At 52.7% G+C, this 20,325-nt stretch overlaps 9 protein-coding genes; 4 read left to right on the top strand and 5 right to left on the bottom strand.

Moving 5' to 3' along the window:
* Window positions 1-94: 94 nt before the first annotated feature.
* On the top strand, window positions 95-3,745 carry RCC_09002 (uncharacterized protein; the record flags this gene model as incomplete). Its single annotated transcript, XM_023774247.1, has 1 exon — window positions 95-3,745. The coding sequence occupies one exon, from the start codon at window positions 95-97 to the stop codon at window positions 3,743-3,745; it is 3,651 nt and encodes a 1,216-aa protein (XP_023630015.1).
* Window positions 3,746-4,278: 533 nt separating this feature from the next.
* On the top strand, window positions 4,279-4,721 carry RCC_09001 (uncharacterized protein; the record flags this gene model as incomplete). XM_023774246.1 has 2 exons in its annotated part: window positions 4,279-4,599; window positions 4,659-4,721. 2 exons carry the CDS (start codon window positions 4,279-4,281, stop codon window positions 4,719-4,721), a joined length of 384 nt encoding a protein of 127 aa, XP_023630014.1.
* Window positions 4,722-5,413: 692 nt separating this feature from the next.
* RCC_09000 (related to transcription initiation factor TFIID subunit) lies at window positions 5,414-7,495 on the bottom strand (the record flags this gene model as incomplete). The annotated part of the gene is made up of 1 exon (XM_023774245.1): window positions 5,414-7,495. One exon carries the CDS (start codon window positions 7,493-7,495, stop codon window positions 5,414-5,416), a length of 2,082 nt encoding a protein of 693 aa, XP_023630013.1.
* An 867-nt stretch (window positions 7,496-8,362) lies between these two features.
* RCC_08999 (uncharacterized protein) lies at window positions 8,363-8,806 on the top strand (the record flags this gene model as incomplete). The annotated part of the gene is made up of 1 exon (XM_023774244.1): window positions 8,363-8,806. The coding sequence occupies one exon, from the start codon at window positions 8,363-8,365 to the stop codon at window positions 8,804-8,806; it is 444 nt and encodes a 147-aa protein (XP_023630012.1).
* A 790-nt stretch (window positions 8,807-9,596) lies between these two features.
* On the bottom strand, window positions 9,597-10,310 carry RCC_08998 (uncharacterized protein; the record flags this gene model as incomplete). XM_023774243.1 has 2 exons in its annotated part: window positions 9,597-10,186; window positions 10,247-10,310. The coding sequence occupies 2 exons, from the start codon at window positions 10,308-10,310 to the stop codon at window positions 9,597-9,599; spliced, it is 654 nt and encodes a 217-aa protein (XP_023630011.1).
* A 527-nt stretch (window positions 10,311-10,837) lies between these two features.
* Window positions 10,838-11,989, bottom strand: RCC_08997 (uncharacterized protein; the record flags this gene model as incomplete). Its single annotated transcript, XM_023774242.1, has 1 exon — window positions 10,838-11,989. The coding sequence occupies one exon, from the start codon at window positions 11,987-11,989 to the stop codon at window positions 10,838-10,840; it is 1,152 nt and encodes a 383-aa protein (XP_023630010.1).
* Window positions 11,990-12,316: 327 nt separating this feature from the next.
* RCC_08996 (probable vacuolar sorting protein VPS4) lies at window positions 12,317-13,750 on the top strand (the record flags this gene model as incomplete). XM_023774241.1 has 3 exons in its annotated part: window positions 12,317-12,954; window positions 13,013-13,157; window positions 13,223-13,750. 3 exons carry the CDS (start codon window positions 12,317-12,319, stop codon window positions 13,748-13,750), a joined length of 1,311 nt encoding a protein of 436 aa, XP_023630009.1.
* A 399-nt stretch (window positions 13,751-14,149) lies between these two features.
* RCC_08995 (related to nucleolar 100K polymyositis-scleroderma protein) lies at window positions 14,150-16,662 on the bottom strand (the record flags this gene model as incomplete). XM_023774240.1 has 3 exons in its annotated part: window positions 14,150-15,914; window positions 16,047-16,249; window positions 16,309-16,662. The coding sequence occupies 3 exons, from the start codon at window positions 16,660-16,662 to the stop codon at window positions 14,150-14,152; spliced, it is 2,322 nt and encodes a 773-aa protein (XP_023630008.1).
* A 1,435-nt stretch (window positions 16,663-18,097) lies between these two features.
* RCC_08994 (related to flavoprotein involved in K+ transport) lies at window positions 18,098-19,899 on the bottom strand (the record flags this gene model as incomplete). XM_023774239.1 has 2 exons in its annotated part: window positions 18,098-19,565; window positions 19,622-19,899. 2 exons carry the CDS (start codon window positions 19,897-19,899, stop codon window positions 18,098-18,100), a joined length of 1,746 nt encoding a protein of 581 aa, XP_023630007.1.
* Window positions 19,900-20,325: the final 426 nt, after the last annotated feature.

The raw sequence follows: 20,325 nt of genomic DNA, 5'->3' as shown, positions 1-20,325 counted from the left end.
GATGTCATGTCATTCATTCACCTTCCAACACACACACCTTCCACATCCAGCTCAGTGCACTGTTTGACTTCCGATCGATTCTCTGGCACCTTCAATGCCCGCTCGCCCGGGTCTTGCTGCCCGCCGCTTCTATCGCACTTTCTACGACTGGACCCTCCTCACCATTGATGCTGGTGGAAGATCGAAAAGACATGCTCTGCACACGTCCAGCCGAGCGAGCATCGAGGGCAATGGCAATGGAGCGAGTCGGCCGCGCCACCAACACCAACCATCGGGGCTCGAAGCAGCAACATCACGCGGGAATGGCACGACGCGAGATGTAAACGTGGAAAGCAAAAGGGTAGATGTCGCCGAGAGAAGACGAGGATATCGCCTTTTCAATCCGCACTCCAGCTCTGATTCGGCAGTGCGGCCTGCCACGCCGGACAAGTACCTCCGCCACAACGTCCCTGGCTCCTTTACCAAGCGCCCCGTGCAGTCTCCGTTGGAAAAGGCGTTCAGCAGCTTTGAGGCGCGCGAGCACGTCGTGCGCTACCGCTCGCCCGATGCCATTCTTCTCGAATTTGCAATGCCTGGCGAGGGATTGGCTCTCGCGCAATCCCGATGGGGGCCCGGCTTGGAGTCCCTTCATCAGCGCACGGGGGCGCGTGTTGAAGTTCAGGCCATATCTGTGCCGATCAAGGGCAGCTCCGGCGCTCGCATACATTCCGTCTTGATCTCGGGCACATTGGCTCAGGCAGCAGTCGTGCTAGAAATCCTTCTGTATCGTTCTGCCTTGGCTTCCCGTTCTCAAGAAGCAGCACCTTCGGCCTCCATGTCGCCGTGGCAGCTTTTAATTCGCGCCCATGAAGGATCGCAGGTCGTTGCCGAGATGAGTATGCTGGAGGAGCATTGGGTTTCGATCGCTCATCTGAAGGCCTGGGCCAGAGCCGCCATGGACAGCGGCTTGGCATTGGAACTTGGTCCGCCAGAGTCGCGACCCAGCAAGGACAGCTCTAATCAGCTCGCTCCCGCAAGATCCTTCCATTTCAAAGGGCCGCTAAAATCTGTACAGCGCTTCCGCACTGAGCTCCAGGCTGCCGTCAAGAGTGTCAAGAATCATGTGCCGCCAAAAAATAGCCTCTCATCTGCGGCAGGGAATAGGGAGCTGAAGCAACCTTCCCCTCCTGCAATCCCTGGCACCATCAATGATATGCCCGGCGCTGAAGTGGCCGCAGTCGTCAAAGATACTGTCCAAAACACACTGGCTGTCAACAATTCGGCTACTCCAACCYCACGGAATCTAGACGCGACACAATCGAGCGAAACACCGATGAGGGGCGTCATCACCATCGATGGCAAGGATGTGTTGCAGCCTGCTGTCAGAGATGCTGTATGGTGTGACATTGCGCAGCCCCCATCTGGTGTGATCATTTGTCGCCAAAGTACCCCAAGCCCAGGAGTATGCTGCTGGCGCGTGGAAATTGTTGGACCCTCAGCCGCAGTCACCACCGCCCGAGTCCAAATAATGGCCGCGGTCGATAATTTGTGTCGTCGCTTGCAACTGAAGAAATTCACTGTAACATACGATGAGTCGCTGAAATACAGATATTTGCTCACTATTACCGGCAAGGATGCAGTGAGGATCAGGAGTGTGAGCAAAAACGGAGTTTCATGGCGGTCCTCTTTACCACATGAAATCCGTAGACGCGGCGTTAGAGTCATTCGATCATCCCCTGATATCGAGCCTTGGCAGATCAGATTTGAAGTCGAGCCGCAATTTTTCAACCAAGTCGCGGAAGGGATGGAGGGTATTATCGGAGAGGTTGGTGTAAAATCAGGTGCTAGAGATTACAAGACTTCCTGGACTTTGGATACTCTTGATGAGGTGCTTCCCGCCAGCGGACGTGCACCCGTGTTATTGGAGCGAAGTGGCCCAGCTAACCAGGCGAGCAATTCGGCATCAACAGCGAGAGAAACTGCGGTAGACGGCCACCGAGCTGCTACGCCTAGGGATGCCGCAGCCGAGGCGACGGTTCCAAAGAACTTGACTGATCCGCACTCGCAGCGATCAGGCACCGCAGCGATCGCAAACCCCGATGAGCATGTTCATGGACAAGGCAAGGAGGTCCAAAGCCAACGGCCGGGCATAACCCTCGAGGAGCAGAGACAAATTGCGGAGAATGTCCGCGTTGCTCTGCGATCACTCACACACCCAGTCGTGTTGATTACAACTCGAACCAGTGCTAGAGAGGGGAGATCTCTATTGCCGCACAAGTGCGCGCGTGGAGTAACAGTATCCAGCTTCAACACCGTGACGCTTGACCCGCAGCCGGTTGTCTCGTTCAATCTCAAGATTCCAAGTCGCAGCTGGGACGCGATGTGCCAATCCAACAAGCTCTGTGTTCACTTACTTGAGGCGTCGAGCCGCGGGGCTGCCGTGGCTGATACGTTCACAAAGCCTCATGACAGACCGGAGATGGGTTTCGAAGAACTTCGTAAGTTGGGCCTCAAGGTCTATGCCGACAATTGGCGCAAAGTGCCTATGATCTTGGATCCGCGGGGAGGAGTGATTGCACGTTTCGAAGCTGTTCTGCTGCCCGCTAAATGCGTGACTGTCGGGGACCACGTTGTTGTGCTGGCTGAGATTACCAAGGTGGCTTCAGAAATTGAAGAAGCGGAAGAGTGTGATGGATTGGCATACGCGAGAAGAGGGTACCGAGCGCCTGGCAAAGAACTCATTCCCGCCGAGATTCTTTCTACCGATGAAGCTGCCGCGAACGATCCTCTATCATTGGGGGCAGATGAGCCTTCCGATCAATCTTACGTGCCGTTGGTAAACCTCATTGATGAGGTCGAGACTTCTGACCCTCATGCGTTCTTTGCTCTCGGTGATGATCCCATCTTCAATGCACTGCGCGCGACCAAAGATGCCGCGGAGTCTGGAAAGGACGTTGACATCTACGCCGCCATGGCCATGGAAGACGATGGCTTTGACGACGATACGTTACCTGAGCAGGGGCGCTCTGCTAGYGTACGGCCAAGTTCTAGGAATCATGCACGAAAGAGATCAGGCCAGCCGGAACACCACACCGTGCGCAGACTCGTTCGAGCTGGAGACGGCAGCTTGACCCCTAATGGGACCCCTAATGGGGGAATCTCACCCGGCAAACGAGCATTCTCCATACTCACCAAGTATCCCGCTTTGATTCGCGGCTTTTCATCGACATCGACGGCGCAGCGTGGAGTCGATGACGACCATGACTTGGTAGACCCCACTGCAAAGACTACGACGGTCGCCGATTACCTCGGAGTTCCTGACGACAATAAACCCTATCATACACGCCGTGTTCGCCGGCTCGTACGCTTCCAAAAAGAAATTCGCGATGCCGAGCAACGTTTGGAAAGGGAGCACTTGAGTGAAGCGGAAGCCACCGCTTTGAAGGAAACAATTGCGTACCAGGAACGGACCATCGCAAGAAAACTTGCCTGGAACGCCGCGATTGATCTGCGAGTCATGCTTGACAAAGGCAACGCGAGGGTCGAATTCAAGCGTGCGCAGTGGTTGGAGAGTGCGGTTGAGAAGGGACTAAATGTTCTACTGGAGGATGCCAAGAGTCTCCGGCGAAAGCGGGAAGAAGGCAAGGTGAATGCAGAGCAGTATGAATTTTTGAAGCAGAAATTGGCAGGCGACCATGCAGTGCTTCAGACTGAGTTGATGAGGTTGAGAGAGGTTGCTGATGAAGATCAAGATGGCGGTGATTGAGTAGTAGAGCAGGCTTGTATGATGAACGATTTGCTGTCAAAGAGGCAGCACAGCTCCAAGAGATGTATATTGTTGTTGGCATGCACGGAGCACGTGAAACTCATGCCATGCGACGCCATGGCTGTTGTCGTCGTTGGCGTCGTCGTCCGCCAGGTCTGCGCCCATCACACAAGCATCGCAGAATTCTGAAACGGGCTGAGATCATCCACACCTTGCCAAGAATCCTGGTCGCTGACGTCGTTTGGTGATGGAAATGACAGGGATTCCAGGATTTTGTGCCTGCACACCGAAAGCACTGATGCTTTACGCTATCTTGCTCCTTGTTGCTCTGACGTCGTTGCGTGATGGATGATGTAGCCAGCTGCTTGTTGTGAGTTGATTAATTTTCAAAACGGTGCGGCAGCGTAGTACATATATCATTTGCACGTACCCAAGTAAACTCAACTACATTGCATTTACCCTCGAACAAACCCCTCTGCAAGAAGCAAATTTAAACAAGTCCATCTCATTCATCAAAACAAGACAATTCCAACATGGCTCGCACGCGTCAAACCACCACCAAGCCATCCCTCCTCTCCCGTTTGGCAGGCAAGAAGACAACAACCACAACCACCAAACAGTCCCGGAACCCTTTGACCGGCAAGACCAAGACCACATCCACCACACACACTACTGGAACCACTGCCACCCACGGCACACATGCCACCCACACCCACTCCCATGGAACCCGCGGCGCAACTGCGAACGCAGCCGGAACGCATCACACGCAGAAGAGAAAGGTCACAATGGGCGACAAATTGAGCGGAGCCGTGATGAAGCTCAACGGTACTCTGACGAGAAGACCTGGAAAGAAGGTTTGTTCCTCGTACTCTCCAATTCGTAGCTTGCGTTGTACTGATTGTTATTTCCTTAGGCTGCCGGCACAAGACGCATGCACGGAACTGATGGCCGTGGCTCGCACCATGTGGTTGTCTAAAAGAAATCCATCCCTCATCGGAGGATCAGAGATTTGAGTTATGATGTTTGATGAACTGAATGAGTTTTCAATGTACGATGAGTTGGAAAGTAGCGTGCGTGCTTTTGGTTTGAGATACCCTTTTCTTCTCGACGAGCGAGCATTTGCATGTAGCAGATTTGATGAATGTATTTGGTCACTTGGTTACAACTCGCTGCATACTGTCGAAAGTACTAGGATCCGTGTTACGACATTGCTATACTGCTCACCAACGTAATCTGGGGATACTTGCCAAAAGCATGGGAATGTGAAATCTGATACTAGGTAGTGTTGGAGCTGGGGTTGGGGAAATCGTTCTCCAACGACCTACGATGTTTCCGGACTTTTGGGTATGCTGTTGGTAATTCTAGACGGTTTGCAAGGCTTTCAAACGTTTCTATCAATCTACCTACTGGGCTGGAACAATTTTGCTTCGAGTCCCAGCAGTTTGCGCTGAAAATAGCGCAATGTTTGAAGCGAAGACCGAGAACACTGTTTGTTGGGCTTGGACCCTACTGATGTTGCATATCTTGATGGTCCCATCAGACATGCTTTAGCAGCCATCTTGGTGACAGAGCACGTCCGTGGGCTGATGAAATCACAGGTGAAGAGATGCTCCACCATTCGTAGTAAGCATATCTCCTCCAACCGCTCTCTTCAAGGTAGGTGTCCCTTCAAGGTAGGTATACACCCCCGGCCATGACAAGATTCATCTGTGTGAACCTAGCCTTGTACACTGGCGACTTCTTCGTCAGGAATGCCGAGATCTGATCCGGACTGACCACGACATCCTTCTTGCCCTTCTTTCCTCCCGTCGCCGCACCAGTAGCAGATGCACCGCCTGCGCCGCTCACAGTCGCCCCATCAATGACTCTTGTAGAAGTCGTCGCGGTGGTGGCGCCCGTCTCGCCCAGTATCTTGCCCTCCCCACTTTCCGCGACATCCCAGACCCTCACAGTCCCATCTGCACCTGCGGAAACAAGGACCGTGCACTCAACACTCCAGTCCAGACTCCAGATTCCTCCTCTCCCATGACCCCTCATTCTCTTGAGGAGCCTGCCTGTTGGAATGTCCCACACCAAAATCTCCCCTCTATCGTCACCACTAGCAATAGTCTTCCCCTTGCTTGCAACACTCACACTCGTGACGTTGCCCGTGTGGCCTGTGAAGATTCTCACGGCCGAGCCTCGCTGCACATCCCATACTCTCACCGTCTTGTCACCGCCACTGGAGCCCGTCACAACGTATGCATTGTTGGGGTGCCACGCCACACATTCCACATCTGAATCATGGCCAACAAAGAGACGCAACGGTGCGATCTGCGGGGTACTCCAGAGGCGCGCGGAACGATCTGCGGACGCAGACAAGAAGTAGTGGCCGGACGGCGAGAAACGTACGTCCCAGACAGGTGATGTATGCGAGCGATAGACGACAAGGTTGGTCCACGTGTCGAGCGACCACAGCCGGATTGTGCAGTCTGCGGAGGAGGATAACAAATAGCGTGGTCGAGATGATGTCGTGCTGTTTGAAATGTCCAACGACGGGGAAAATGACAGCGCGTAGACTGGTCCAGCGTGACCGACTAGGCGTCGCGAAGAGGATGCTTGATAAGCGGATGGATCCGTGGGTGAAGTGAGGACGTGATTCTCAAGTGACCAGACGCGGATGTACGACTCTGCCATACCCGCAGCCACGAGCTTATTGTCGCCTGAAAATTCGATGCAGTTTATGCTGTCGAAGGTGTTGTGGAACGTGTACATGGTGACGCTGACCCCCGGTCCCACGCCGCCTGTCTTCTGCTCGATCCTGAATCGGTCGCGGTTCTCTTTCAAGCGCTGCACCTCCATTGCGACATCTCGAGCGGTCGAAGGTGGAAATGGGAGATAGCCACCTGGTGGTCCATCGTCGACGGGTTCGTCCTTGATTCGTTGCTCGAACTCCTCGACCAGCGAATTCTGCCCTGGCGCGGGCGGATGAGACGCATCGTGATCTTGCAGCTCAGCTTTGACGTCTTCCATCAAATCAGCCTCTATTGGTGGTCGTGCAAGGTAGACTCTTGTTAGTATGTTGGTGGTCGATTCCAGGTTTGCAGACCCTGGATTATGGCCAGGAATTCCTTCGTCTTCGGCAGGAACATCCTGAGAGTCTCCACGCTGCGCGAGAAGCCTCGCCAAGCTTTGCTCCTCGCCGCCCGTAGCGCGATCAACCGGTTTGATGTCCATGTGTGCTGTAACGATGCTCATTACAATCTTCCCGCCCTTTTCTTCGTTGGCCTCCAAAAAAGTAATGAGAGTTGAGTAGGCCATTTTGGTCACGGTAARGCGGTACTTGTTGTTCAAGTACAGCTGCGCAGTCTCGTTTGACTCGACATGTCCCACGTCGTAGATCTTGGCCATGGCGCGAAGATCATCGGAGTGTTCCTGCTCAAAGGGCTCCCGCGAAGCCTGGAAGAATTCTTGTGCTTCTCGAGAAAAATGGTCGGCCACACATTGCAGATACGAATAGACAAATAATGGCCATAGCAAACGCTTCAGCTCGGGTTTGTAAATGTCCAGTACGCTGTCGACCCAATCTCGAGTGAGATCAAATGCACGCGCGTACTTTTTGCCGCCCAGATCCTCCACCGACTGGCGCACTRGGTTTCCATTCGAGTCCGCGTTTGCACTTTCCTTCCGCAGCGTCGCCTCAGTTTGATTGTAACCTTTCTTCGAGAGGTATTCAAGCACCTGCGGAATCATAGATTTCTCATCAGCCATGATTTCTTGGTGGTTGTTGGATGATGCATGCAAGTAGTGAAGTGGGGAAGTGAAGTTATCAAGATCAGGAGACACATGTGGTCCTCCGTGCACCGCGAAATACGCCTATTTATCAGGCGACAACTCCGCTACCTTAGTGTTCACCATTGCCAGAGTATTAGAGGAGGCAGGGTTTGCGCGTTGTCGGGTGGTAATGGAAGGCACGCGCTTATGATACCGTGTCGACGTGAAGATGAATGGGACAAGAATCGCCTTCAGGCATCAAAGCTGCGGCCACATGGGCCATCACGAATGCGCTTTCCGCCATTAGAACTCCCGCTCACCTCACGCCTGCAGACCGGCAAGGAATGAATGAATGCGCCGGAGCCGTGGAATCGCGCAAAACAAGCGATGAAAAGACGGGACAACTCACGATTTGATTCAAATTCTGCTGCGAATTGGGTCCCTGGGTACCGGAAGGAGTTGCGACCTGGGCAGTTATGTTGCCTGTGCTCGGAGGTCCGACGCTGCCCGTTCGAGACGACGGCGCTGGCTGTGAAGCCATCTCTATTGTGGGTGATTTCACATCAATTTTGGGAGATGTCGGCTTCAGTATTTGATGGGGATATTCGTGATGATCGAGGACGTCTAAGATGCGTTGATGTAGGAGATTGGATGTGAGACTAGAGTAAGTGCGTGAAGGCGTGAAGTGAAAGGAAGTCGCTCGATTTGGATGTGGGGAAACCTTGTTCACCACTTTCATGTGCGATTCCATGAGTTTCACAATACACTACGGTGCCACGGTCTGAAGAAGGCTACGAGCAGATGGAAGGACTGCGGCACTGATTGAATCTTGGTGGCCTCATCTCGACAGCATCAGACATCGCGATGCCATCTCCATCCACGATCCCGCCTTCGGAGCGCATTCGCGAATTGACCAACATCAACGCTGATGTCGCCGGTCTCCTTACCTCTGCCAGCCATGCCGTCGGCGCACTCACCACCTCGACAGCTTCTGAGAGCATGCCAGATACCGCTGAAGGCCAACGGGAAGCCTTTGTGGCTGCAGCGCAGGAGTTCCTCCACGGTCTCCAGGGCGTCGCTGCACGACTCCGACGTCAGGCAGTGGCGCTGGAGGAAGCGGGAATTATTACACCAGACGCGCTGAGAGAAGAGGGCGTGAGCGTGCGAAATGGTGGGCTTGGTGGATTCGATGTGGGCTGGTTAAATAGCCGAGGCGACAAGGTCGGGCGGGACAAGGAGGGCGAGTTGGTGGCCGAGGCGAGGGATTTGCTGAAGGAAGTGTTGGAGAAGAAGGAGGGTGGAGGGTGAAGACAGCAGTACCACCTGCAATCGAACGACGGCTCTATTGCGGCGCATTGCTKGAGCGCCCTTGTTGACTGCTTCCGCACGCCAGATGCCGGATGCGATGTGAGACAAGAGGTCTGCTAGACTTCACGAAGTCGACAAAACATGTGTCCAGGGAGACCTGGCGTGGCATTGAAGTTCCCAACGGTCTAGACAGATTCTGGGTATCAAAGCTGAGCCAGGATGATCCGACACCGCTGAGTTGCTACATGGTCTCTTGTAGGCGGCGAGCTGTGTGCCGCGAGACAAGCACTCTCCAATCCTCAACACGAGTCTGGAGCTCGGTCTCTAGGACCTATCGGGAAGAGTGAGGATTACTTCACACCAAGCCCATGTTCTGTTCACTCTCAAGGCATTCGAACATCCGAGATTCGTTCATAGAGATACCATCCGACATCTGGTCGCAAGACCAATCTCACATAGCTGGCGACGCGAGCTTCGCTTTCAACGAGACCCTGTGATGTGCTCTGAAGCTATCGCAGGAGTCCTCTTTCGAAATACTTCGGTTGAAAATGGGAATCGGAAGCTGTTCTCTCTCTCTGATGGCAGAATGTGCACATTATAATACCTGGCTGTTCCCGTATCACCTGTTTCTCCTGTTTGATGCCCGATGTGAGCAATTTCAAAAAGCGTCTCGCCAATTAGAGTGCTGCCACCTTCAAGCATGTCATGCCCAGATCGGCGCAGCGCAAATGCCGCATCATTTATACGCTCTGTCACTACGTCTTAAAAATATCGATGCGGCGTCCCATAGTCAAGCCTCCAAACTCAGAGTTGAAGCTTCGATGCTCTGCTTCACGGCATCCCAATAGTACTTCCCGCGCATAGCATAGCCGCACATGGTAACCGTCTTGCTAGGAACATGTACGGTCCCATATGCGATGAAGGTGTCCTGCGCGGCGGCCAATTGTCCAATGTGCTGGGGATACCGGCAGAGCACGTTCGGCGGTTGAGTGACAAACATGCGCATCCACGAGGGTCGAACACTCGTCTGATTCGAATCGATCGCCGGCAGGCGGAAGTTGGGGCGCTGGAATCCTTGGGTAGCTTCAGGGTTGACCCGCGCAAAGAATGAATTGGACTGCGCATAATTCGCCAGCGCAATGCCTACGATGCCTAATTTGTCGCGAGTTGCATCTTCGAATGCGCTCTGTCGCACTAATAGTGTGTAGCCCTCAGGATCCGGATCGACGAGTTCAAGTAGATAGAGGTCCTCGGGATTGGCGGCAGTGAAGAAAAGCCTCTTTTGTAGGCGGGAGGACTCGGAGATGGTCCCCTGCCAGTGCAAGTCGACACGCTGTGCGAGAAGCAGCGTCTTCATGTCTACCTTCACGAGGATGAGCTCTATGGGCAGTGTTAGCGGCTTATGGCATGCCACGCCATCTGCACGGTGGTGWCAGTTACCGAAGAGCTCAGCTGTATTGAATACCCGCTGAGAGGCAGATATGCTTTGGATGATTGTGGTCATCGTGTGTGTGTGCCACTTTCGTGGATGGTGGAGGCTTTCAATCACTGGTGGTTTAGGTTGGTTGAGTGACTGAACGAAGATCGAGATATGCTGGCCGGAGAGGTCTGGTGACTAATATTTTCAAAGTGATAGAACGGGCAGCGCTGGCTCTGGAGTCTTGCCGCAGCTTCCGGTTGTGAGCCATGGAAAGCGCTACTTCGTAGATGCAAGCCGTAGGTCCTCGCTGTTCGTCGAAATTGCCACGCCACGCTTTCTGTCCGAATTCAGGTACCCTCCAGGCTTTCAAGATTCGCGGCGTATCGCACAATCGTCCTCAGCCGAACCAAGGAGAACGTCATACCTTGTGKAGATCTTGGGGTGCCAAGACTTTAGCGTGAAGGTCGAAGTGAATGAGACACCCATGACCTCCCAGCAGGTGGCGCACCAACGAGGAGATGCATCATGGTGCCTCTGAACCGCGAGATAATACAGACTCGGCATGCTTAGGGTAATTTTGTGAATTGTCGTGCTTGATTGCATGTCGCTCTCTACTTGCCGAGCCTTACTTCTTCTATCGCCTTCTCCAAATCTCCGTGGTCAGTCACCGGAGCAGGATCTGGCTTGTAATATTTCATAGTCCATTCGAGATCGCTTTCGTGCACCTTTCTTGGTGAAGCATACTGATACATCCACCTCCCTTGCAGTTTCGACCAACCTCGATTTGGGACATATGCTTCAATGTAGTGATAGCGATCCCGGTGGAATGGAAAGTCCAAGGTGGGCGGTCCACTTCTCTCCAAGAACACATCTGTTTCATCTTCGACATCTATCGGTGAGAGTTGATACAATCTTTTCGGATTTGGAGCGGAAGTCTTCTTGCCGACTCGATACTGTCGGTTTATCGTCCCGACGGTGGTCGCGAGATGTGCTTCAAGGATTCGAGCGTAGTGAAGAGGGCTCTGTACGGCCTTTTCGACAATCTCGGCATTCAAACGGATCAGGTCAGAGTTCCACTTAGGATCTGTACCACGTGGGATTATAGGAAGCGGTTCACGGTTATTGAAGTTTGTTTGGAAGTGTGCGAGATCAAGCACTACGCACAGGGTATTCCAAGCTATCACGCAGGTCATGCAGGTGCAGAACTGCTGAGGATCGATGGGTCGAACGTGTTGGTAAGGTTTCTTGTGTATCTGCAATCGATCTTGCCATTTCTGACTCTGGAGTGATGCTCGCGCGGGAAGAGAAACTTGACTCAGGGGAACCGGCAGTGGAAGGCTTCGGGCAAGAACCCAATATCGTCTCTGGATAATGTCCCGAGCTATGATGGATTCGTTATCCTGAATGAAAGCTGCCGTGGCTTTGTTCAGGCGTTGGAGTCGGATAATGTCGCTGGGGAGGAGATAGGCAAGCACTTCGTGAAGAAGCTCGTGAGGCAATTCTAAGAAAGATTTGGTGTCTGACTGAACTGTCGTCTTTTTCAATCTCTTCTGCTGACGTTTTTGCAGCCGCTCGGTCTTCTTTGATCTCAACTGCAAAGCCTCCGTGGTATCAACAAGTGGCTCGTCGTCGTCGAATATCTTCTTCGTGGGCTTCCGAGTCTCAATGGTGTATACTTCTTCATCCGGCTGTACGATTGCTTCTTGGCCAGGACCTGTCTGAACTTCAGCCGAAGTTGGAGTGTTGGTTCCGGATGCACTCATCTTGTGGAGTGATGATGGTAATCTCGCAAGACGTCCAATGTCAATAGAATAAATCGTGCAAGAGGGGACGCGGCAGTGGCGATGTCATTGCTGACTGACACTTTTGACTCTCGGCTAAATCGCCCCGCCAAAGCATCTTGAAGTCTAGGCGASTGCAACCTCACGATCAACACACACACCCCACCAACACCTCTGGCATAGAGACGACGATACCCCGCCACACACTTCCAGCAGAACAACATCGACGGATCGTCTTAACCAACGCACACCCTTCAAAGGCTTCACCGGAGACAGTTAAGCCCGACAAAACACGACAAGTTCGACCAGATGTCGAACACCGACTTCCTCGGCCGTGCAATCGACGCGGTCAAGAAAGCCATCGAGCAGGACACCGCTGGCGACTATGAAAAGGCCTACCAACAATACTATCAAGCCTTGGAGCTATTCATGCTCGCTCTAAAATGGGAAAAGAACCCCAAATCAAAAGACATGATTCGCCAAAAGGCAGGCGAGTACATGGAGCGCGCAGAGAAGCTAAAGAACCACCTGGCCGAGAACGATGGGAAGCGGAAACCGGCAGCGATGGGAAGCAACGGATCGGTGGGCAGTAACGGTGGTGGAAAGGGCACAGAGAATGGCGGCGATGAGGAACTCGACGCGGACAGCAAGAAGCTGCGAGGCGCGCTTGCGGGTGCTATCCTGACAGATAAGCCAAATATCAAGTGGGAAGATGTTGCTGGGCTAGAGGGTGCAAAAGAAGCGTTGAAGGAGGCGGTCATCCTACCCATCAAGTTTCCACATCTCTTTACTGGCAAGAGGCAGCCGTGGAAGGGAATTTTGCTATATGGACCGCCCGGTACGGGAAAGAGTTATTTGGCCAAAGCAGTGGCAACAGAGGCAAACAGCACATTCTTCAGCGTGAGCTCGTCAGATCTGGTTTCAAAATGGATGGGAGAGTCGGAACGGTGTGTGAATTCCTGGCGMACGTGAAGGCGCGAATCAATGCTAACAGTACGACAACAGATTGGTCAAGCAACTCTTCAATCTTGCTCGCGAGAACAGACCCTCAATCATCTTCATCGACGAGATCGATGCTCTCTGTGGACCTCGTGGCGAAGGCGAATCCGAAGCGTCACGACGAATCAAGACCGAACTTCTCGTTCAAATGGTGAGCTTTCAACCTGATCTGTCAGATCAAGATTTGAATAGCACTGATACATGAATCAATTATAGGACGGTGTAGGACGGGATAGTAAAGGTGTCCTGATCTTAGGCGCTACCAACATCCCCTGGCAACTCGATGCAGCCATTCGTCGCCGGTTCCAACGAAGAGTACACATTTCACTTCCCGATCAACCTGCACGTATGAAGATGTTCGAACTTGCGGTGGGTAGCACTCCCTGCGAACTAAAGGGCGAAGACTTCAAGACATTGGCAAAGCTCAGCGAAGGTTACTCTGGAAGCGATATTACAATCGCAGTACAAGACGCTCTAATGCAGCCCGTTCGGAAGATTCAGACTGCGACACATTACAAGAAGGTGGATTGTGATGGCGTGGAGAAGCTTACCCCCTGTTCACCCGGCGATCCTGGTGCTTTGGAAATGAGTTGGACACAAATCGAGACGGATGAACTGTTGGAGCCGCCGTTACAAGTCAAAGACTTCGTAAAGGCGATCAAGGGTGCGAGAGCAAGTGTTAGCGGGGAGGATCTTACGAGAAACGCCGAATGGACGAAGGAGTTTGGAAGTGAAGGCGCTTGAGAGCATATCAAGGTTTCTCGGCTTAAATGCGCTTTCTTTGGGTGCGCCTCGACGCGAAGACACAAAACGACAGCTCATGAGTGGACTATCTGGATTGTTGCCCGGTCACCACATGAGGGGTGGAGAAGACATGACATCTCGATCTTCCTCAATCATATCAGACGCGATCGCCTGGGAAGCAAGGATCCGTGCTGCAAGCACGCATGATGATGAATACGATCACTGAAACTTGGTCAGCCTCACGAGTTCCACTGGAACTTTTCACCCTGGTCTTGCGGGTCTCCAGGCTATCTGCGGTGGCAGATCTGCTGTGGTACAGTATACATAGACTACACTATTCGCACAGCCTTTGTCAACTTCTCTCGCGCATGGCGGAGAAGTCACCAAACCGTTGTTGAATCACTTTCTGAAAGTCATACTCTTCCCCGCCTTCTCCTTTTGCGTCCTCGGCATACCCTTTGCAGCATCGAGTGACTTGGCATAGGGATTCACCTGCTTCTCCTTTTTCTTCCGCTCCTTCGCCGTGAGTTTCTCCCGAGGCGGATTTAGAATGCTCGGCGCAGCAGCGTAGTCGAACGGGGCTTCCTCCYCGGCATCCTCTCCAGCGGCATCTCGCTTCGCAGCTGCTTTTGCGGCCTTCTTTGCGGCCTTGCGAGCTTGCTTCTCCGCGTGTCCCTCATCTGTAGGAATGGTGACCTCGTCCAGTTGGGCCGCCATACCGTCGACAGGTTCCGCACGCTTGCGCTTCTTGCCAACTTCCTTCAGAATGAAGGTGCTGTCCGGCTCGTCTTCTTCCATGGGTTCAGCAACTGGTTCCGGAGTAGGCTCGCGCTGAACGTTAGATTCGTATGTTTCTGGTGGATCGGCGAAGATCTCGGCAGTGAGAGGCGGGATTGGTACAGATAGTGAAACGCCGTTCAGATTGCTCGCATTGCGCTTCTGGTTCCACGCGCTGCTTTCAAACGCCGCACCCCAGAATGCAGATTTCGGCGTTCGTATGGGCACGGCGGATGCTACGGATGTACCATTCGCAACAGGCGCAGGAGCCTGAGCTGCGGCTACCGGTGCAGCGGTCGGCGCGACAGCAGGTTTGCGGTATTGAGGCTCCACCTTCTCAAGGACCTCCATCATGTCAGGGCCGTTCTGACCAGCCGCTTTTGCTTTGGTGATGACACTCAAAAGCTCGTCCGCGCGTAGACGCACAGTCTGGGTTGCAGGTTGGGCGATGCCTAGTAGAGCAAGACGCGTGGGTGGCATTGCTTTTGCAAGACTGAAGATTTGATGATTTGGCATCACCCAATGGATGCTTTCGTCTTGTTGTCTCGCCACGGTATCGCGCCACTGATGCACAGCACGGAACACAGAGAACTGCTCTTTGGAGAACAACGCTGGTGTGCGCGACAGAAGCTTGTACCAGCCAAAGGATCCTTGTCCAAGCTCTGCGTCGTATTGCGGGTGTTCGTAACGCTGCRATGCAACTTCAGAGCTCTTCTGTAGTACATCCCACAGCTTGTCACCTTCGTGATCTGGCATGGCAAAGTTGGACCGCTCAATCAATTCATTCCGCATACAATCGAAGATGTAGAGCAGGTAGTGTGTGTCACTCCGCGCGTAGTCGAAGAGCTCTTGGGGAAGTGGCCGAACACGCCAATCGGCCATTTGATATTGCTTCTGGGCATCAACGTTGGCAAACTTCTTCAACAGGAATGCAAGACTGCCGCCCGTATATCCCAGCGCTCTGCATGCATGATGAGTGTCGAAGAGCCCGACGAGATACAATCCCAAGTCTCGCTGGAGCCACACTGCGTCCATGAAAGCTCCATGCAGAACTTTGATGATGGCAGGATTGGCAAAGACTTCGTTCAGGATCTGCAGCTTTTGTCTCCAGGGCTTGAGTGTGTCGACAATCCAGTCCTTGTCGCGGGTGCTGATTTGCATGAGTGATACAATACCTACATATGTGTGTTGATCGTGGTGCTCAAGGTCGACGGCAATCTCTTTTGCCTGCTTGAGTTCTTCAAGCATTTCGTGTAGTGCTTCTTCCGTGTCGACGAATGTTGCAGTTGTCGATTCGAATGGGTGGTATGGGATGGGTTCACTCTGTGTATAGAGTGATGACGGATATCGGTACTGCTCGATTTCGAGCTGGTAAGGATGCGGATACCTGCTTGGTAGGTTAGAGTCAATGTTCGCATATCTTTTTCTTTCTATGCTGGGTCTGGAGAAGAGATGTTTGAAAGTGTGTTGATGTGTTGAAGGCCCAAACTGAGAGTGAGTGGCGAGATGAAAGGCGTACATTTGTTGGGAGTCTGAATCACTCGAGATGGGTGCCGTCTCCAAGGCCACCGATGCATGAGGCTTGCTCAGCAAAAGTGGTTTGAAGGGACCCGTTTCATTATTCTTGGGCACATGTTCAAAGTGCAACTGTGGTTTTTCGAGGTTCCTGTCCCGGATCGTGTTCTGTATTCTGGACGACCTCTGCGGCTTTGCTGCGGCCGCCTGACAGATGATACTTAGCACATGTTCATTCTGCGTTATCATCTCTTCAAATATCCTACCTGGTCTGCTCCAGGACTCAATCTCTTCACGGCGCCCGTGAACTCGTCAAGCGCAGTATCCGCGCGCTCCAGCAGGCTGTCAACGACATCAACCACGGCCTTCCAGTTGCCTTCGACCGAATCGAGGTCCCTGAGACGTGGCGGACGTACTATCTCCGTATTCGCTGTCGCAGCGCCAACCAACCGTTCCGCAAGACCCAGAAGCCGCGCATTCTGTTGATCCAGTGAGGGTCCGACGGCCGAATCGAGCGAGCGATGGAAGGAAAGGTCTTCGCTGGCCAGCGAAGATGCGCTGCGGATGGTCGATACGAGCGCTGATTTGATGTCGCGTTCGAGTTTCGTAAAGTCCTCCATTATGCGACGACTGAAAACTGCTCGGAGGGTATTGCGCTCGCTGTGGGGGATATCCGGTCCATGTCAAGATGTGAGCAGGAAATGTCGAAGTCAAGTCGTGAATGCAACTTTTGGCTGACTAACGTCACTAGCGCAAAACCTTATTCAAGAGGGCCATCCGCGCGGCAGGCACATCTCTCTTTATTCCCATCCATATTCACAAGGTTGCTTTTGTTGAGTTCATCTAATCGGCTCAGATCTACAGTGGAACGTCCACATGTCTCCAATGCCGTCAATCGTGCAGGCTATTGAAGCCAAAGCAGGCWCATGCATCACAATTGACTCTGAATGCAACCCGTCTTCTCTTGATAAGTGCCAACCTCAAGAACAATGCCTCCTGTTCTCTTTACCTGCTGAACTCCGAGATATCATATGGGTATACGCTTTTCAACAAGAACCTGATGTTGAGTTTGCCGACAACCCGGATCTGTCTTGCGGACACCATCCATCATCCACAGCTCTTACATCAACCTGTAGAAGGCTATGGCTGGAGACAAATGCCATCTCCTTCCCAAAAGGGACGCACAAATCATGGCATACCGGAGGAGAACTTCAAACCAAAAATCTTGTCGAGAAGCTGACAGTACTCAATCGCTCGCGCCTAACCGCCCTTCATGTAATTCTAGAGGGCTGTTGGATAAGTTTCAGCAAAGACTACACTTATGAAGAACTCCCACTGTGGCCCGCCAAATTGATCGTCACAATTCTATCATGGCCATGGGAAATGATGCCTGGCACCAGGGAGTTGGGCACATCCATGCACATCTACGTCCGCGATCTTCTACTTGACGACAGTATTCGTAATACCCATGAGGTGGAATTTCATCTCGAGGAGCGCGTAGAGCAGATACAACCTGGAGTCGCTAGACGTCAGCCAGGACTTGCTCGTTTGCATTACGTTCAGCGTCGAAATCTGGACATCCGCTCGGATGAAGGCATCGACGACACTATGAAGTACTGGGRGCTGCAGCCGGTAGAGTCGGAGCCTTGCAGATTCTGGACAAGGAGGATTCCTGACAATCGCTTGATGAAGCCAGAAGATCCAAACTCTGTGGAGTATTTGACGTACAAGTTTACCTGGCGTAGAATCGCCGCTTTCCCTGACGATTATCGTTCTACGGCCAACGCCGGACACACATCACGTGGGGATGGTTCATATGAATCAAGTGTGGAGTCGGTTGGATCTCCCGTCACACCCTTATCGGACGAGGAGCACAACATACGGCGCTGGGAGACGAGATGGAAACGTGAGAAAAGCCTTCTGAAATTTGCTCATTGAAACACAGGTACAATACATCATCATAAATGGTCAAAGTACTAGATCGACCTCATCCATCCAAATGCAACACGGCTGCAATCTCATGACTCGTCACTCGTTCCATACAATAAAGACATTCTAGGTTGTGCCAGCAACAATGTTAAAACCCTTCCACTCAGGGATAGTCGCTCGACAACTAGCCTCATAAACATTGAGACCAKCGATAAACGACTGATTTTCCGGCTTTTTGCCCGGAATGTTCGAACCGTTCCACCACGAGTCCGTGAAGGGGAACAGGGTGCCTTCGATCATGGCGTTCAGCATGGCTTTCCACTCTGCTTCAGCCTCTTTCTTGGCTTCGATTTCCTTGACATTCTCGCTCTCAAGCTTCTTAATCATATCGACAATCGTCTCGACCTGACACTCGATGATCGTCGTCCCGTTCGAAAGAGCCGTGGGCGCCTGGGGCGAGTAGGCCATGAAAAGGTTTGGAAATCCGGCCAGTGTCAGGCCCAGATAGGTTGAGACGCCCTGCTCCCAGATATCCTTCAAGGGAACACCATCTTTATTCTTGAGCCCCATGTTAGTCAGTGAACCAGTAAAAGAGTCGAATCCAGTAGCCAGAACCACACAATCGAACTCGTGAAGCTTGTCGTCCGCCATGACCATGCCTTTCTCTGCAAATGACTTCAAGGGCACTGACCCAAGATCATGGACGCTGACATTGTCCTGGTTCATGACATCGTAGTAGTCTTGCTCCAGCGGTACACGCTTGGTGTTGAAATAGTATGGCATCTTCTCCGGAGCCAGAATCTTCTGCTTCGCGGGGTCTGTGAGCCGCTGGCAGACTCTCTTTCGCCAGTAGTCGTAGACAATCTTGTTGGACTCTGGATTTACAACCACATCGCTGTAACCTCTAAGGAAGAATTGGAATCCACCAGCAGCCCAGCCGCGATCGAAAAGCTTCTCTCTCTCCTCCTCCGTTACCTCCTGGGCTCCCTTTGGGTTGCCCTCGCTGGGAAAACCACCAAGGGAGTCCCGAGCAGACTTGAATAATGTGGGGTAGTATGCCTTGAGTTGTCTTTGCTCTTCTTCGGTGAGTTTCCGTTGCTGCATTGGCAGGCAGTAGCTTGGACGGCGCACAAACACGGTCAGCTCATCTGCTTGCTTGCCGAGCTCCTGTGTGATCTGGACAGCAGTTGCGCCAGCGCCAATCAATCCAATCTTCTTGCCCTTGGCGTTAAAGTCCTCCTTCCACGCTCCCGAGTGGTAAACCTCGCCCTTGTAATCTTTCAAACCTGGGAAATCGGGAGTGTAGRTCYSGKKGRKCRSMSYRKYMKYMARWARMAWRTACTTTGCCGTGGCGACATGACCTTGTTCAGTCTTGATCGTCCACTTGCTCGTGGATTTGTCCCACGTCGCATCGTTTACTCTCGCGTTGAAGTAGGTGTCATTGCGTAGGTTGAGCACTTTGTCGATATGGGCCATGTATCTGCGCAGCTCTTCGTGTCCCGGAAAGCGTTCCGAGAAGTTCCAGGACTCGTAGACCTCTGGAATGTTGAGTTGATAGAAGGGCGACTCGGAATCGACTCGAGCTCCTGGGTATCTAAAGGCGTGTCAGACGCTGCTAGCAAGCTACATCAATAAATCCGGCCTACCTACCTATTCCAATACCAAACACCACCAAAGTCGGCMCCAGACTCGAAGCATTTGACGTTCATGTTCAACTTTCGAAGCCTGTCGATGGCCGTGATTCCGCTGAAACCGGCACCGATGACGATCACATCGCACTGAATGTCATCGATTCCCGTGTCTTTTGAAGGTGCTGTGAACTCTTCGGTCTTTGTGGCCACTCCATCAGTCTCGGTGGCTCCCACGACGGGAATCTCATCGTGTAGGAATGGCTTAGCATCATCTGCCATGATTTCTTCTTTAGTCATGGTGGGGAAGTGAATGATGAAGCAGAGAGTACAAGTATGTAGAGCAAGAAAAGACCAAAGAGAAATGAGGCCAAGTTAATAAACCTCCGAGGGCCTGATGTTGGCCTATTAGTAGCTATCTCACTTAGCCTGAACCGACAGGATCGATCCCTCGGCTACCGCTTCGCAGCTGCTGGAGTGTGGCGTGGCGTGGGTGAGATGTACAGACTGTTAGTTGAAGGAACGATGGATTCTCCACCGAGTCGCATCGCCTCAAGGGTGGTCAGATCGGGCCTGCATTCGACCGACACACACTTCACACCTGTCCACATGCCGCTTGAAGCGGTAATCCGAAAGGCGTGGCAGCCCCGCATTGATGGAGCGAGGGTAAGTACGTGGTGGGGTCAGTCGGCGCGCTGTGCGAATTGTATTCATCGCCACCGTGCT

Source organism: Ramularia collo-cygni (genome assembly GCF_900074925.1).
Source record: "Ramularia collo-cygni strain URUG2 genome assembly, contig: RCC_scaffold16, whole genome shotgun sequence".
In the NCBI taxonomy this organism is placed as follows: Eukaryota; Fungi; Ascomycota; class Dothideomycetes; order Mycosphaerellales; family Mycosphaerellaceae; genus Ramularia; species Ramularia collo-cygni.
Note: the sequence above shows the minus strand (reverse complement) of the source record. Positions and strands in the feature narration are given on the sequence as shown.